The 15,868-nt window shown below is 47.0% G+C and overlaps 1 protein-coding gene across 1 annotated transcript in view; it reads right to left on the minus strand.

Annotated features, from left to right (window-relative positions):
* LOC100358478 (uncharacterized) overlaps positions 1–15,868 on the minus strand; it is a 285,002-nt gene that overhangs the window by 140,894 nt on the left and 128,240 nt on the right. Inside the window, exons 105-118 of the mRNA XM_089328728.1 lie at positions 14,850–14,978; positions 14,497–14,607; positions 14,056–14,118; positions 10,249–10,383; positions 9,329–9,416; positions 8,477–8,615; positions 5,702–5,835; positions 5,562–5,596; positions 5,353–5,469; positions 4,800–4,948; positions 4,161–4,245; positions 2,983–3,039; positions 405–529; positions 56–144 (exon numbers count right to left, since the gene is read on the minus strand). Of these exons, the coding sequence (XP_089184854.1) occupies positions 56–144; positions 405–529; positions 2,983–3,039; positions 4,161–4,245; positions 4,800–4,948; positions 5,353–5,469; positions 5,562–5,596; positions 5,702–5,835; positions 8,477–8,615; positions 9,329–9,416; positions 10,249–10,383; positions 14,056–14,118; positions 14,497–14,607; positions 14,850–14,978 (1,456 nt within the window). The remainder of the gene's footprint in view (positions 1–55; positions 145–404; positions 530–2,982; positions 3,040–4,160; positions 4,246–4,799; positions 4,949–5,352; positions 5,470–5,561; positions 5,597–5,701; positions 5,836–8,476; positions 8,616–9,328; positions 9,417–10,248; positions 10,384–14,055; positions 14,119–14,496; positions 14,608–14,849; positions 14,979–15,868) is intronic.

Below are 15,868 nucleotides of genomic sequence, written 5' to 3' on the forward strand. Positions count from 1 at the left end.
CCCATAAGGCAAAGACGCAGGCTTGGAAACAGAGGTTTCATCATCACATGCTCACCTCTGGTGTCTCCATCATCCCAGAACAGTTCACCTTTCGCTTCTTTGTTCTCATCCAGGGCGATGATAAGACCAAGAGCGTTCTGCCGACTGTGGGAAACACATTTATGCGGGAAATAAATATAGAGGGCTCAAAGGATTGTTTCCAAATTTACCTTGGAATGCTTCATCAAAATTCAAATGGGAAAAGTTACTAGCAGTAGATGCGTCTTTCTCTGGTGTCAATAGTGTCACAGGAGATAGAGATGTCCTAACCATCACCAGTAAGTGTCCATGCCTCCACACCGCTGGGCTTCATTACAAAGCGGTGCACTAACTGCTGTGCAGAGGGGACCCCAGTCCACGCTCACCTCTGGTTGGTGTTCAGCGCAGGCTCCTGCCAGGGCAGGATGTAGCCGCCCCGGACGTGAAGGTTGATGTGGTCAAGAGGGGCGGGCAGGACCTTCCACTGGGCCTTTGCATCAACATTCGCACCCTGTGGGCAGAACAGGAGAGATGAGAGGGAGCCGGCACAACACTGTGTTTCGCTAGACATCTCCAGGCCTCTGAACCTGTTGCCTGCTATTCGCCCACCAGCACGGACCTGTCACTTTCCACCGTCACACAGCTGCCAGATGGAATCCTGGGATTCTTAGTTCACGTGACATAAAGTGTGCCCCTTTAGCATGAGTCCCGGCCACCCTCACTCCATAGACTGTGTCATGAGGCAGATGGGGCATTCACTTCTTGTTGTCTTCTTGTACATCCTCCACAGTGGCACCCGACACTTTCTCTTTCTCCAAGAGTCTGTTTTATCTGCATCTCCTCTCTCCCCCGTCACCTCCCACCCTACTTAACTGACACCTTGACTCCAACGTCACAGGAGAGATCAAGGTGAGCTGACAACTTCAGGAGCCATTATCTTAACCTGATACACCTGCCTTTAGTTTGACTCACAGGTGAGAGGGGCACTCTCCCCCAGGGCATAGACCTGCTTCCTAAGGGACCATCCTGCTGTATTCTCCCAACTAGAGCAGACTTCAGAATCAGCACTTTCACATTTGGGGCCAGGGAACTCTGTTGTGGGGCTGCCCTGTGCCCTGTTTGATGTTCCACAGTATCCCCAGTGTCTACCTGCTGGATGCAGAAGCAAACCTGCTTACCCTGTTGGGACAAGAAAACATGTCTCCAGGCAGTCCCCAATATCTTTTGGTGGGCAAACTCCCCATACTTGAAAACTGACACCATAGAGGTAAGGAGTAGTTGTGGCTGACAAGTACACAGCTGTGCATTACTGCGTTCTAATAAAACCTTATTTACAAAAATAGGCGACAGCCAGATTTGATTGTTGCCCACAATAATGCATCAATCCCAACCATATATTCTTAATTTTAACTAAACATCAGAATTTTTCTTCTTTTCTAAATGGCTCCATTACATCAACTTTCAGATTTTTGCAGAATGATTTCATTTTCATTTTTACTTTGCAGGATTACTTTTATCTTTCTCTCTTCAGTAAAATGCTGGCTGAAGAAAGCTATCTTCTGTTTCAAAGTTGTATACAAACTGTATACAGTCATTCCAGGATATATTTTTAGTAACTCTAGTATTTTACTTTTTTTCACGAAAACAATCACGTCTTTTCATTCCATTTTCCCACATACATTCTGACATACACTTATACTAGTGTCTATGACAAGCAAGCAGTGGCTCCAGATTTGTGGTGTACTCCAAGGGAACATTTCCAGTATTCCATCCTCCAGAGCTCAGTGAGGCGGCTTGTGGCTGAGCAAGGCTGAGACTAGACTGAGGCAAAGGGGGTCAAGGTAAAGATAAGGCAGCCTTCACTCCAGGTCTCACAAGGACAGGCTCAGCCTTGCACTGATGCTCCTCCTTAAACTGCGGGTGACAGTCCAGGTCCACACCTGGGAACCCCAACGCTCTCAACAGGACTGAACTTCAGCGAATGGCAAGACCAGCCTGCAAACTCGGGGCTAAGGTTAGGGACACTTAGAGAGAGTTGGCTGCTCCCTCCCAGATAAGCCTGGTTGGAAGCACTCAGCAGAGTCTGACTAATGACAGATGCAGATGACCAACAAGAAAGGGGAGTCAGGGGGGCTCAGCTCCCTGCTTCTCCCGAAATTGCCCAGTTTTCACCCAATCCCACCACATCCCCTTGGATGAGAAGGCCAGGACATGCTCTGCTTTTCTTCCTGTTGTATTCCCAGTCCTTAGAAAGCAGGTAGGGGACTCCTGGTTAGAGGACAAGGAAACTTTTGGTTCTGCCCCAGGAACCAAATTCTTTCTTACCCATGTCCTGCAAGAATAGCCCAACATCACTAAGAAAACACAATAGCCCTGCGATGATGCTATGGTGAGCACCCTGTAGTCTTCTCATTGCTAAATGTACTTGCACAGTCAGGCTCACACGGCTTGGGGCCTACACCTCTGCGAGCATTTTACACGGAGCCTCATTCTTGCCTGTGCTGTGTAACTGTATGGAGCAGCCCTGCCTTGGGAATCTATGCTACACAAGACAACACTCAGTCGAAGGCAGAGAAGGAAAGGCTATTATCAAATTACAGAAGGGAATATAAACAGAACCTCTAGTTTACATACAGTATTAATTGCTCACTAGAGTCTGTGTTTATAGACTTCTGTGAACAGTGATGGTACAAGGAACGAGGAAAACAGACAGGTAAAGAGCACTCCTGGAAGCCAGGTGCTGACTGAGCTGCTTCAACTTGGGTTTCACCGCACTGGCCTGCAAGGAGGGCAGTGGTCCTACCCCGCCTGGAGGGGAGAAAACCAAGGGGACGGGGTTGGAGGGGATAAGGCCGGTCCCACCACGTGGGATCCAGAGGCAGCATTTCACCTGGGGTCTGTCCCACCTGAAGCTTCTGCAGTCTACCGTTTTCCCAGGCTGTATACATATTTAGAAAAACTTACCGTGTAGTAGTCATACCAGCGGGCTTCAGGGAAATATGCGGTGACTTCTCTGGCATTCTGGAATTGAACACAGACAAGGCATGGGCTGTGGGCACAGTTACCTAGGGCAGAGTGGCCAGTTTGCAGAGGAAAGTGGTTAAAACCATGGTGATGGCCTTAGACCTACTTCCTCATCCTGCACAGCTCAGCAATGCGAGGAAACTTCCTTCCCTTCCCCTTCACAAACAGGAGAGATGTGTGCCCTACATACAAGTAGCTTCCATACAGCCCTTTCACCCTACCAAGACTGCAAGGAAATAACAGCCACTTGCCTATAGATTTTCCCCAATCCTTCACTGAAAAGACAGAGGGAGAGAAAAACATTGGAGGTATAATAAGACTATTTTAACTAATTTTTCATTTGAGAGGCAGAGAGAGAAAAAGAGACAGAAACAGAAACATCCTCCATTGGCTGGTTCGCTCACAAATGCCTCAACAGCCCAGCAGGACGAGCCGAGCTCAGCACCCTGGGACTCAGCGGGGTCCCGCTGAAGCAGGCAGAACACAAGTGTCTGAGCCATCGCCAGCTGTCCCGCAGAGCGCACAGCAGCAGGGGTCTGGACGTGAAGAGGGCATCCCAAGGGACATCCTGACTTCTGGAATACATGCCTGCTCCATGCAGGTGCAGGAAGAAGTGCGGACACTGTATCTAGCTGGAATTTCAATAAGAAGCTCAAGGACCAAGAGGAGGTATGGAGAGGGCGCTTCTCCCCAGAGGGCCTGCACTAGAAGGCAAGGAAGGGCCTGACAGCAACCAGTGAGAAGCGTCTCCTGCAGGCACTTCTGACGGAAAGCTCTGTGTTGACAGCCGCAGAGGAAGAGGAAGGTAAGGAACTGTTTACGTCACTGCCCTCGTCGGAACCTGGACTCCTCACTTGTACAGGGAGAAACGATTGTATCTGCAAATACGTAGAAAATCGCTCCTATTCTTGATAGCCTAGGAACTGGAATTGCTTTGCTAATTATAAACACAAAGAACCTGAGGCCCGGGGTCCCTGAGTGACAGGCTCAGGAGAACAGGAAGAGACAGAGGCAGGACAAGAAGCAGGTGTCAGGACCCGGCACCAGGCCTCTTCTCCCCACACTGTTCTCCAGCCTCACAGCCGAGACCCTCTGCCCACCAGAGGCCCCCTACTCACAGGCTCCAGCACAGGGCTGACCAGGAAGGCCGGGCCCAGCAGGAACTGACCATCTATGTCCCAGGTCACCCGGTCTGACACAAACCTGGAAAGGATATGAACGTGCCACAGTCAGTCACAGCCCAGCCAGCCCAGCCCAGCCCTGAAGGAAGTCCTCAACTCAGACCCAAGTCAGGAACCCGCTGCACCTGAGGATCCTTACTGCTGGCCTAGGCCTGGCTCACTCAGGAACACACAGGCCCACAGCCATCTGTCCTAGGACATGCTCATCAAACCTCAGAACGGGGCAGAGTTAGCTGTTATCTCCTATAAACTACTGCCTCACGACTTTGCCATGGCACACACTAAATGCAAGCAAGGCCCTCATTCTTCATGTTTCCCCGGGAATATGCCTTCTTCTGTGACCTGAGGCCGCTGGGACCTGGGACAACTCATCACTGAATAGCTACAGGTGCCAGGAAGGTGTTGGCACAGCCAAACTGGACACAAACAATCCTGTGCTGGAGTATATTATTTTCCCATTTCAGAAGTGACCTTCATCACCAACAGCATACACAACACAGTGAAAAGGCATCCCCTGGCACCCTAGAGAAGGCAGGAAGTCACCCACCACTCACTGAGGTCCCACTAGACACTCACTCGTGCAGGAGAGGCCGCACCACTGTGCTGCCCTCCACGTGGGCCTTGTGCATCAGGGTGTAGAGATAGGGCAGCAGGGTGTATCTGGTCTCCAGGACGCTTCTGGAAAGATTCACAAAGGTGGCGTTCCAGGACACAGGGTCTTGTCTCTGCAAAAGAGGAAGAGGCCTGTGAGGAGCTCAGCCTAGAGCATCTTACATCCTTAAGGAAGTCACTGAGAGCTTATTCCTGATGAGGACCACACACAGCCACACCAAAGTTAATAACAGATGAAAGACAGAGAACATACTCACTAGATTGGAAAAGATCGCTGTGGCTCTCCAAGGACAACTAATCAAATTTCCCTAGAAGATATTGTCCAATAGAACTGTTTGGAAATCTCTGTCTAAACAAAAAGAATAAGCTAAAGGTATCTGGGAGTGCAGTTCACTGAGACACAGGATTGAATGACATTGAAGACACCCCAGGGAATAGACTGCATAAACTGTAGCTCACAAATGCAGGGCGCCTTTCACACCACACACAACACTTGAGGGAGCAGCGAATGCCCTACCTTGGTCCCTTCGGTGTTGTGGTTCCTGGAGAAGGGGTAAAAGGCCCCCAGCTGCATCCAGCGAGCACACATCTCATATTCAGCGTCTTGAAAGAACCCACAGATGTCTGCTCCTGTCTGAACCGAGAAGCAAGAAAAGGGGCCTGCTGAGGGTTTCTGAACGCTGGCTCCAGCTCCCAGGTCAGCAGGAGGGATCCAGGGACACTTACATAGGGAATGCCAAAGAGGCTGAACTCCATCATGCCTGCAAAGGGAACCACAGCGGGGTGAGACCAGGCCCTGAGCCCTGCCTCCTCCCCCCTCACCGCCCCCTCCCTGCCAGCAGGGGCCCTGCCACAAGGCTGCACACCAATGATAGACTTCCTCAGCTGGTCCCACGCGGCTGTGTTGTCTCCCAGCCAGTGTCCACCCCAGCGGCCAGAAGAGGGGAACGTGGAGCGGGTGATGACGATCCCTCGCTGTCCTGTCACCTCCTGCACGGCTCTGGTGGAGGGAAAGGAGGTGAGTTAATGACAGAAAATATCGCTAAATATTGCGAATTTGCTATTTATTTACTCAGTGCATTAATGTTCCATAAAATGTTCTTCCAATCAGTCATGGCTCAGACTCACAATGGTGATCCCATAAAATTGTAATTGAGTCCAAACTTCCTATTTTCCAGTGATGGGATAAGCATGGTTAGCCACAGAACAACACCTTCCATGTGTTTGTGATACTACAGGCGTCAGCAAGCCTACTGCACTGCCATTCAAATAAAACATGGCCCGCCCACAATTACATACAGTACTTTACACTGCTTAGTGCAAATGAATGCCGTTGATGTACCTGTTTCATATTCTATACAAAGTATTTTAGCATTATTTTGAGTAATGCTTGTAAAAACTAGATTTACTATAAAATATATGTGATTCTACGCCTGCGGCCGTCCCGTGTTCTCAGAGTTACTGCGTCTGATGACCGCAGCAGGCATCACAGTGAGTGACTGGCCCACGTCCTCAGCTCCGTGTGGGCGACTCTGGAAGGCTCACACGGTGACGTCACCGGCTCCCAGTGCATTTTTCAGAACATATCTCCATGACTGCACCGGGCTTTGTGTACTGGTTGGGGGAGGATGAATTCTCTTACACAATTTTTCTTAGGATAATTTGTATCATTCATTGACCTCAGACACATCTATGTGCTAATTCCATAGAGCATTCATTGACAACCCAGAAAGAATGACCAAATAAAGAAATCCCTACAAGAGGATTCAAGTTTGAAATAAAGGGGATACCCTGTCCTCTGCATTCCCTGTGCCACTGGTAACTATCATTAAGGAAGCACCTAGGAATCGAGGAATGGAACTGAACACTTATAGCTAAAACTTATGAGACATAAAAATATCCTCCACTTGATACACTAAAATGAAACAAGTGTTTGAGAACAAGTTCTACTGTGAACTTTCATAATACAACTCTTTGAGGACAGAGGTCCTCCATAGGAAGTTAGTGCCCAGTGACTCTTGTTAATTTAATAACAAACACTCTTATGTATGACGTCAGTAATCACCTGAGGCTCTTGACATGAGCTCTCTAGGCTACAGAAGCCTTTTGAATCCACAAACTCCATCAATATTTAGACAGGACCATAAGCAAAGTGGAAGTCGGTGACAACTGACTGAACACCAAAAAAAGGAAACCTCCTGAAGTCAAATGGACACTATGAGAAACAGTGATTTGATCAGCATGGCCCTGACTGTTGGTGGGCAACTTGGTACGTTGTCCCTCTTGGTAGTTTTTTCGTCTGTTCTGCTTGGTATGACTGGTTTAATTCTGTAGTTAATACACAGTTATTCTTAAGTGTTGAAAATTAACTGAAATGTGATCCCTGTTAAACATAAGAGTGGGAATAAGAGAGGGAAGAGATGTATAATTTGGGACATGCTCAAGCTGACTTGCCCCAAATGGTAGAGTTAGAAACATACCAGGGGATTCCAATTCAATCCCATCAAGGTGGCATGTACCAATGCCATCTCACTAGTCCAAGTGATCAATTTCAGTTCACAATTGATCATAATGAAAGGACTAAGAGTCAAAGGGAGCACATAAACAAGTCTAATACCTGCTAACACTAACCGATAGAATAAATAAAGGGGAGAGTGATCCAACATGGGAAGTGAGATACTCAGCAGACTCATAGAATGGCAGATGTCCTAAATAGCACTCTGGCCTCAGAATCAGCCCTAAAGGCATTAGGATCTGGCTGATAAGCCCATGAGAGTATTTCAGGCATGGAAAGCCAAGACACTCTGGCAAAAGATCTCTGTGAGTGAGATCCCAGTGGAAAGAACAGGTCATCAAAGAAGGAGGTACCTTTCTCTGAAGGGAGGAGAGAACCTCCACTCTGACTATGACCTTGTCTAAACAAGATAAGAGTCGGAGAACTCAGAGGGCTTCCATAGCCTTGGAAACTCATGACTGGAGCATAGGGAGATTACTGATGCCATAGACAGGAGTGTCAATTGGTAAAGTCAACAACAGGAGTCACTGTGCACTTACTCCTCATGTAGGATCTCTGTCCTTAATGTGCAGTGCATTGAGATTTAATGCTATAACGAGTGCTCAAACAATATAATTCACTTTGTGTTTCTATGGGGGTGCAAACTGTTGAAATCTTTACTTAATGCATACTAAACTGATCCTCTGTAAAAAAAAAAAAAAAAAAAAAGAAATTATCAATTCCCAACTTGACTCTCACTGGGATTAAACATGACAATAGGTCTGCTCTGATTTCATCATCATTTAAAAAAAATCATCTATTATTTTTCACTTTATGTTTCTGTGTGGGAGCAAACTGTTGAAATCCTTACTTAAGGTATACTAAGCTGATCTTCTGTATATTAAGATAATCGAAAATGAATCTTGATGTGAATGGAAGGGGAGAGGGAGTGGGAAAGGGGAGGGTTGTGGGTGGGAGGGACGGTATGGGGGGGAAGCCATTGTAATCCATAAGTCGTACTTTGGAAATTTATATTCATTAAATAAAAGTTAAAAAAAAAAAAAAGAAGAATTGCTACACAGTAGCTTCATCCATCACTGGCTGTCCTGCAGGCTGCACCCAGTGGAGAAGGGAGACAGTGACTCACTCGTAGGTGGGTCTGGTCTGGGACCACCCGTACAGGTTGTGCACGTCGTAGTGCCGCACACGGGAGCCGTCTGGCAGGATCTGCTCACTCTCCATGCACAGGGTCTTGCTGTTCAGGCCCGTGCCCCTGGACTCCAGGTCTGGGGGAGAAGATGCAGGGATGTTAAAGCCAGCTCTGATCCCGGGTGTCTTGTGCTTCTCTCCAAGAGACTGGATCCTGGGTCTTGAGATAATTTGACCTCTGATGAGTGCCTTTCCCTGTCTGCAAGGGTACGCAGCTCTGAGCTGCAATGTTACCTTTAGATACATTCAATATCTATTTCACTGGAGAAAGCAGGGATTGGGGAAGAGCACACAGTTGTCAAACAGTGCATGACTGTCCCAGTTCTAGGTTTTTAATGTGTAAATCATTTATCATAATTCTTATCAAAATGTTATGAATATAACACTGTCAGCAGCAACTTAGGTTTTATAAATTGAGATTTGGAAACGTCATGTAATCTGTGGAAAGTCACATAACTCACAGAGAGAATGATCTCTGAACAAAAGTATAACTCCAAAGTCTACCCACTCTGTGATAAGGGGGACATATTACTTTGTGACAGCAAATTCCCCTGAGAAATCTAGCTCAGGAGTCCTTTGGAGACTTTACCACTGCTATGTGCTTTCTGAAAAAAATTGAGAAACTACTCAACATGCCCAGGGATTTGCACACTCCACTGGGTGTGAAGTGCTTGAAGTACATTTGTCCCCGACCCTCCCCCTCCAAGAAACCACAGCACAAATGAGAGAACCCCTCGACCCGGCTCTCAATGGCCGTGGCTCTGCTGGCGAGGGGAGCAAGGGTCCTTACGTGGCATGTAGGGGGGATGGTTCAGAATGGGATCCGTGCAGCCTGCAGGAACTGCCCCATTCACAAAGCTCGCCGGTTCATTCATGTCCTAGAAATGTCAACACAGACACCGCTTACTTCTAAGATGGCTATACCCTGTCAGTTCAGAGACAAGTCAGTAGTGAATATGCACTCAACATCCAGTGACTGAGACTGGCGCTGTGGCGTAGTGGGTAAAGCTGCCACCTGCAGTGCCGGCATCCCATATGGGCGCCGGTTCATGTCCTGGCTGCTCCACTTCCAATCCAGCTCTGTGTTATGGCCTGGGAAAGCAGTAAAGATGACCCAAGGTCTTGGCCCCTGCACCCATGTGTGTGGGAGACCTGGAAGAAGCTCCAGGCTCTTGGTTTTGGATCACCCCAACTCTAGCCTTTGCAGCCATTTGAGGATCAAACCAGTACATGAAAGACCTCTCTCTCTCTCTCTCTCTCTCTCTCTCTATCTCTCCCTCCCTCTGCCTCTCGAACACTGCCTTTGAAATAAATGGATAAATAAATTCCTGTAGATGCCAAGCCAAGGAGGATAATCAAATTCCAGTAGGAAGCGGCTAGAAAGAACAAGAATGACTGCCATGGTGATATTTAAAAAACAAACAAACAAACAAAAAAAAACCTCCATGAGGGTGTGAGGAGGAAATGAAAGTTCCAGGAAATTTATTGTAATTGCTTCTGAGGTTTTACAGCCAGAACCTCAGGCAAGGTACAAGGTACAAAGGATTTCAGGACTGTGCAATTCCTGGGTGGAGGAAGTGCTGTCTAGTATGTATAAATTTTTCTTGGAATATTATTATCATTTTGTTTATAGTTCAGGGATACATATGTTAAGGCACAAAGAGACAGACACACACTGATGCACGGGAATACACACACACTCTCTCTTACAATCCATATGCCGTCAAACTTCAAACTCTTCTCCGGACTCTGTGGATTGCTGTACATTTCTTCAATTTCCCTTTTCCACCAGCTGGCAGTTGAATTACGGAAAAAGTCTGGGAAGGCCACATAAGCTCTGTATTGCTGTAAACATTAAATATAGTCACTTATCCTATTTGAATAACAGATAGGCACTCGCCGAGAACTCATGCAAAGTCTTGAACCACAGAAAGATACTCTGATCCGAGCCTAAAATAATGTTCTCTATTCATCAGGAAAACAGTGAGTATAAGGCAGGGGAAGTGGTGCAAACTGCGACTCCCCCGGGCATGCAGAAAGCATCCATAGACTCTGTCCTCTTCCCACCAGTCTACACCCTGAACCCTCAACTTCTGTCCTCCCGTTGTCTGGGAACTCACTGAAGGCAAAGCGAGAGCCACTGCACCTGCAGCCCCACAGGGCAGACATCACACACTCAACCACGTGACCCTTGAGGATGCACCTGTGTTTGCTCAGGTGTCGGAGTCACAGGAGAACTGCTTGTGGGTAGAATCCAACTGGGCGGACTTTAAGCGGAAGCGTAACCCACCCCCTTTCTGTTTGTCTTCCTTCTATAATAAAACCAATCTCTTCATTTTAGCCTGAAAATTGGATCAAAAAAAAAACTCACTTTCCAAAATTGCCAGCACAAAGAAGCGAGAAATGTTTGAGGAGATAAAATGCTAATAACCCTGATCCTTCATGACAGAGGTATACCAGTAACACATTGTTGCACTCAACCCTGTAAGTCTGTATTATAACTATTAGGATTCAACTACAAAGTAAATTTAAAAGTAATCTAACTACTTAATATATTGTAAACTTTGTGAGAGCAAGAGCCTTGTCTTATATCTTATGATTCAGCATTATATCCCCCCAAACTTTTTAGCTCAGAATTCTCATAAAATAAACATTCGGGGTTTAACTGTGAATGCTCCACACTTATCAGCAGCAAACATCCCCACGTTCCTCTGTGCGTCACATCACTGCAGAGAAGGCTATGCTCCTTTGCATTTCTCAGAAGACAGCCTCCTCTACGTTACTCATTGCAGTTTAAGGGCTAAAGAGTAAAATCATGCAGGATAACTGCATTTCCTATATACAACAGACAGAATGCAAAGGGGAACTCATGTGTCCAGATAAATGACACAAAAAAGGAACACAAGGAAAAGGACAGAAAAGGATTGGTAGACACAAAACTGCCTCATGGAGGAACAGGGGTATGCACGCACACTGGGATTCCTAGGGGGCACAGCAGGGATGCACTTGTGGAAGGTGGAGGTAGAGATCACTGGACAACACCCAGAGAACTTCTCACCAGACACAGACAGCTCTGGCTCAGCCAGGACTAGAACAGCAGGGAAGTGGAGGATGGAGAATTAGAACAAAGTCAGCATCAGTCATGGTTGAGTCAGAACTGTATCCCATGTGGTGGTCATGTGGGAACGTAGACCAGCCATGATTTATTAACCCCATAAAATCTGAATCTCCTTAGTCATGCAACCAAGAACATTCTACCATTCCCAAAAGGACTGGCTTTGCTTCCCTCCAGCCTATATTCAACTCCTTCCTATCATTTCTTCCCTCACTAGCCATGATCTCCAGACTCCTGTGGGTGTGGCCCAGGATTGCTAATCACAACCCACTGTGTACCACCTGTGAAAATCCTGGAGCTCACCCCAGACGTACTGAATTAAGTTTCCAAGCTTTGGGTGCAGAAATGGCTTTTCCACAGGCTTGATGGCTATCTAGGGTTTGTTGTTTTGTTTTGTTTTATGCTGCTCTCACTAAAGCCAGGCCTGGACTTCAGTATCCTCATCCTCACCAACCTCATCAAAGGGGGATTACTGATAATGTTATTTTAGTGACTGATAAATTCTTATGAGCTTCCTAATGGAATCTATGATCCCATAATGAGGACACAATTGACATTTAGGCCTGGGGACTTATTTCTGGAGAATTCACTGCAATGTAAGAGCTGTGGGCCTCCCTGGCCATCCCCCAAGAACAGCCATGGGTGTTCCCCAGTCGCTGAGATAACCCACACTGCAAGTCTCCAAATGCCCTCAGATTGGCAGTACTGCCCCAGCGGCTCGTGACCTGCAGTGTTCACAGTAGTAGCCAGCCTCTTAATTGCTGAAATGGCCTCTCTACCAATGCAAACGTGGAAAAGTCAGGGAGCACACGGCCCCGACATGTGCAGCTGTCTGAACCACTGAACATCAAGCAATCTTCCATGAGAAGTGATGGGCAGAACTTAAAGCTACATCCTTTACATTACATACTTCCTAGAAAGATGACAGATACATAGATAGAAAGAGGAGAGAGAGAGGAGTAGGTGGAGAGACAGATCCTTGTTCAGTAATGGACAAGAGGAAAACAACCTTGGTCTGAATGTGATTCATCCATATCCAACATGGAAGTCTGCCCCAGTTGATGCATATTATTCCCACGGCCCCTAAGGCCATAAAACAGATACACGGTCAAGCAGCCTTGTCCCAAACGCAATTTTGTCATTTTGCATCTGCAGTGCAACTGCTGCCAACTCTGGGATGCAGGAGTTCAGAGGTTAACACCACGTTACACGCATCACGGGCTCATAGTACTGTCCTCTCACTCTGTACTGGAGCTGCACTGAGCCCTTGGTTTCCAGACTACGCTACTTCTGTTTAATATCTGTCTTCTCTTCTACAAATTACCACTTGCCCTGGAAACTAACTCATCTGAATAAGACACGAATATCGTTGACTACCTCCTTCTAGACCCATTTCTGCCTACCTACTAGAATTCCACATTATATAGAATGTGTGCTCCTGCAGGGTCATTGTCCCTGAGTTTCTGGGTGGCTGAAATCTGAATTCAGAGCTGCTGTGCTGTGCTCCCATCATACTAAGATGTATCTGAGTTCTCCTTGATCCTGACAAGTTCCTAGACACTGCAACGTAGGCTACATTGCTGACCACAGAGTCCAGGTCCTTCAAAGCACCCTGGGAAATGAGCCCTTTCATTACACTGCAGCTGTTCTATGGAGGTCACATCAGCTATGCACACTGCTACAATTCCTGTCCAGAGAGAACACTCCTTGTGGAGAAGAGCTAAATAACAAAAGGAAGGATCCTTGCTCTCAAGAAGGTTGTGCACCCACACTCTGAGAACCCAACTCACTACTATTAGTAGAAAAAGGATAACAAACAGGGAACACCAGCCATTGTGCAAACATCTTGGCCAAAGAATGTAGCTACAGCCTTCCCAGACAAGTAAGAAATTGTGTATTCCATCACCTAACAAATGCTAAATGAAGCTGAGAAAAAATCGTGATCTAGAGATATGGGCCACCTGGGTCCATCACAAGAAAGAACTTAGTCCCAGAAGAGAGCAAATTTTAACATATAACTGGAAACAGAAGTGAAAGCAAAGTGGAGAGACCAGAGAAGTAGAGCATGAGGAGGGAGAATCCAAGAGGAAAGACAGAGAAGCTTCTCAATGAAAAAAGCTGTAGAGGCAAAAGGACAAATCCCTAAAGACAGGAGTTGGAGGCTGTTTCAAAGGCACCCGTAACAACAGGGTGCTAATTCAGAGACAGGATGGCAATTCTTGGAGGTATCATCCAGGGGGAATTACATGGGTCTTTGGAACTTGACAAACCTTGATTGGAAATCACAGATCTGTCAACAACAACCTTAGACAGGGTTTTAAGCTCTCCTAATCTGAATTCACATGAATAATAACACCTAAGCACAAGCTTGCCTTCACTAGTATCAACAAGGGATCTCCTACCTCCACTTGACTGTCCCAATCCAGAGAGTTGTTCACAACAACATCAGGGTAATCAGGCCAGACCTGTAGAGAGGAAAATGTTTAATTTCCTTACATACTATTTCCTAAGAAACATTAAGCCATGACCCTAGGAAAAGTAATACTTTGATTATCATGTAGGATGATTCCAGAAAAAAAAGATTCCATGATGTATGTACCTTACTTGAAAAGTCCTCGTCTGTATCAACAAATATTGTTTGCAAAAGTGATAACTTTTGACTTCTAAGCCAAGATGTAAAAAGCCAAAAACCACAGGCACAAACAGACATAGCATGACCCACCCCAGGTTCAGACATAGCATGACCCACCCCAGGCTCAGACATAGCATGACCCACCCCAGGCTCAGACATAGCAGTGACCCACCCCAGACTGGGCACTAGCAGATCACTGCCCAGCTCATACCTTTCCCCAGACAATGCCGCCGCCATTTGGGTATTTGATGAAGACGTCGTCCTCCACACCCCGAGTGAAGGCAGGGTAAGGCTGCGTCTCATTGCCAGAGATCGCTGGGTCCTGAAATCAAACCACAAGTCAGCTGCGAAAACCAAAGCTGGCAATGACAAGGACATGAAAAAGGAGAACTCCTGCAGAGAGAAGGCCTTAGGGTCCCCTGGGTGGTAGTTTCTGGACCCCAGGGAAATGCATTTCCTAGAGGGGCTCCCATTTCCCGCTCACTCCATGGAAGGAAGGACAGCACAGGGCCTTCTCCCCCACAGCCCACCAGCCTCCCCACATGACATCACGTGAGCACCAACCAGGATGAGGATGACCCGCATCCCATCGCCACGCAGGCGCTGGATCAGAGCTGGGAGCCCAGCAAACTTGGGGCTGAGGGTGAAGTCCAGCTGCCGCTCCATGTAGTCGATGTCTGAGTACTGCACGTCCTGGGGAGAGACACAGGGCCACCGATGCTGCTGCGGTCCAAGCCCAGGCTCCACTAGCAGCCCTCTGCCACGACGCCTGAGTTATAGACAGCGTCTTTTATGCCTTCACATCCCAGCTTTGTTCACTGCGATCCATTCTCTGACCGTTGGACCCCTCTTGTTCTCCAGTAATGGGGAGAGTTTGTTTCCACAAGCATTTCCTCTGATAACTAGGCCCATGATCCCTACCTTCAACCAGTGATTAGCTCAGAGCTCATGGAGGAGTGGTCAACAGCAAAAGGGCAGAGTTGGAACTTAGAACATACTTTTATCTACACATATGCATGCAATTCTGCAACTAAATTTGTGTTAATTTTTCGATGAAATAAAAGCACTGTTTTGGCAGGGGAGGGGGCTACATCTGGCCTGCAGGCCACACAGGGCCCGTGAAATCATTTGGTCCGGCCCTGCCAAGTAAACCATAGCTGAGACCTGACATACAATAAATCTACAATAGGCTAATTTATAAGTCAATAATTCTGTATGGTTTGTGAATGATGTTATAAATACACAGATGACTCTTGGCAGAAAAGGGTTCCCTGTCCCTGGTAGGGAAACTTTCATTCATATGGGATCACAAGGTTTTTGACTGGATGGTCTGAAGTTGTATAGAAGAAATGGAGAGAACAGCGATGTGGCAGAAAGAGTGCTGGAGCCAACTGTACGCCTTCCTCCTTTCGCAAATCACTAAGTCTTTGAGCTCCATCTGTACAAGGAGACAGGAGCCTCCATGTGTATCACCGTGTTGGGGTGGGGCATAGTGTAGCACTGGATGAGAAAGCACTTAGTATCTTAGAATATCATAACAATCTCAGAAAGGAGTCCGGATACAGAGACCCCTGGGTGAGTGT

The sequence above is a fragment of the Oryctolagus cuniculus genome, chromosome 3 (assembly GCF_051225735.1).
Source record: "Oryctolagus cuniculus isolate XC-2025 breed Fujian yellow rabbit chromosome 3, ASM5122573v1, whole genome shotgun sequence".
Taxonomy (NCBI): domain Eukaryota; kingdom Metazoa; phylum Chordata; class Mammalia; order Lagomorpha; family Leporidae; genus Oryctolagus; species Oryctolagus cuniculus.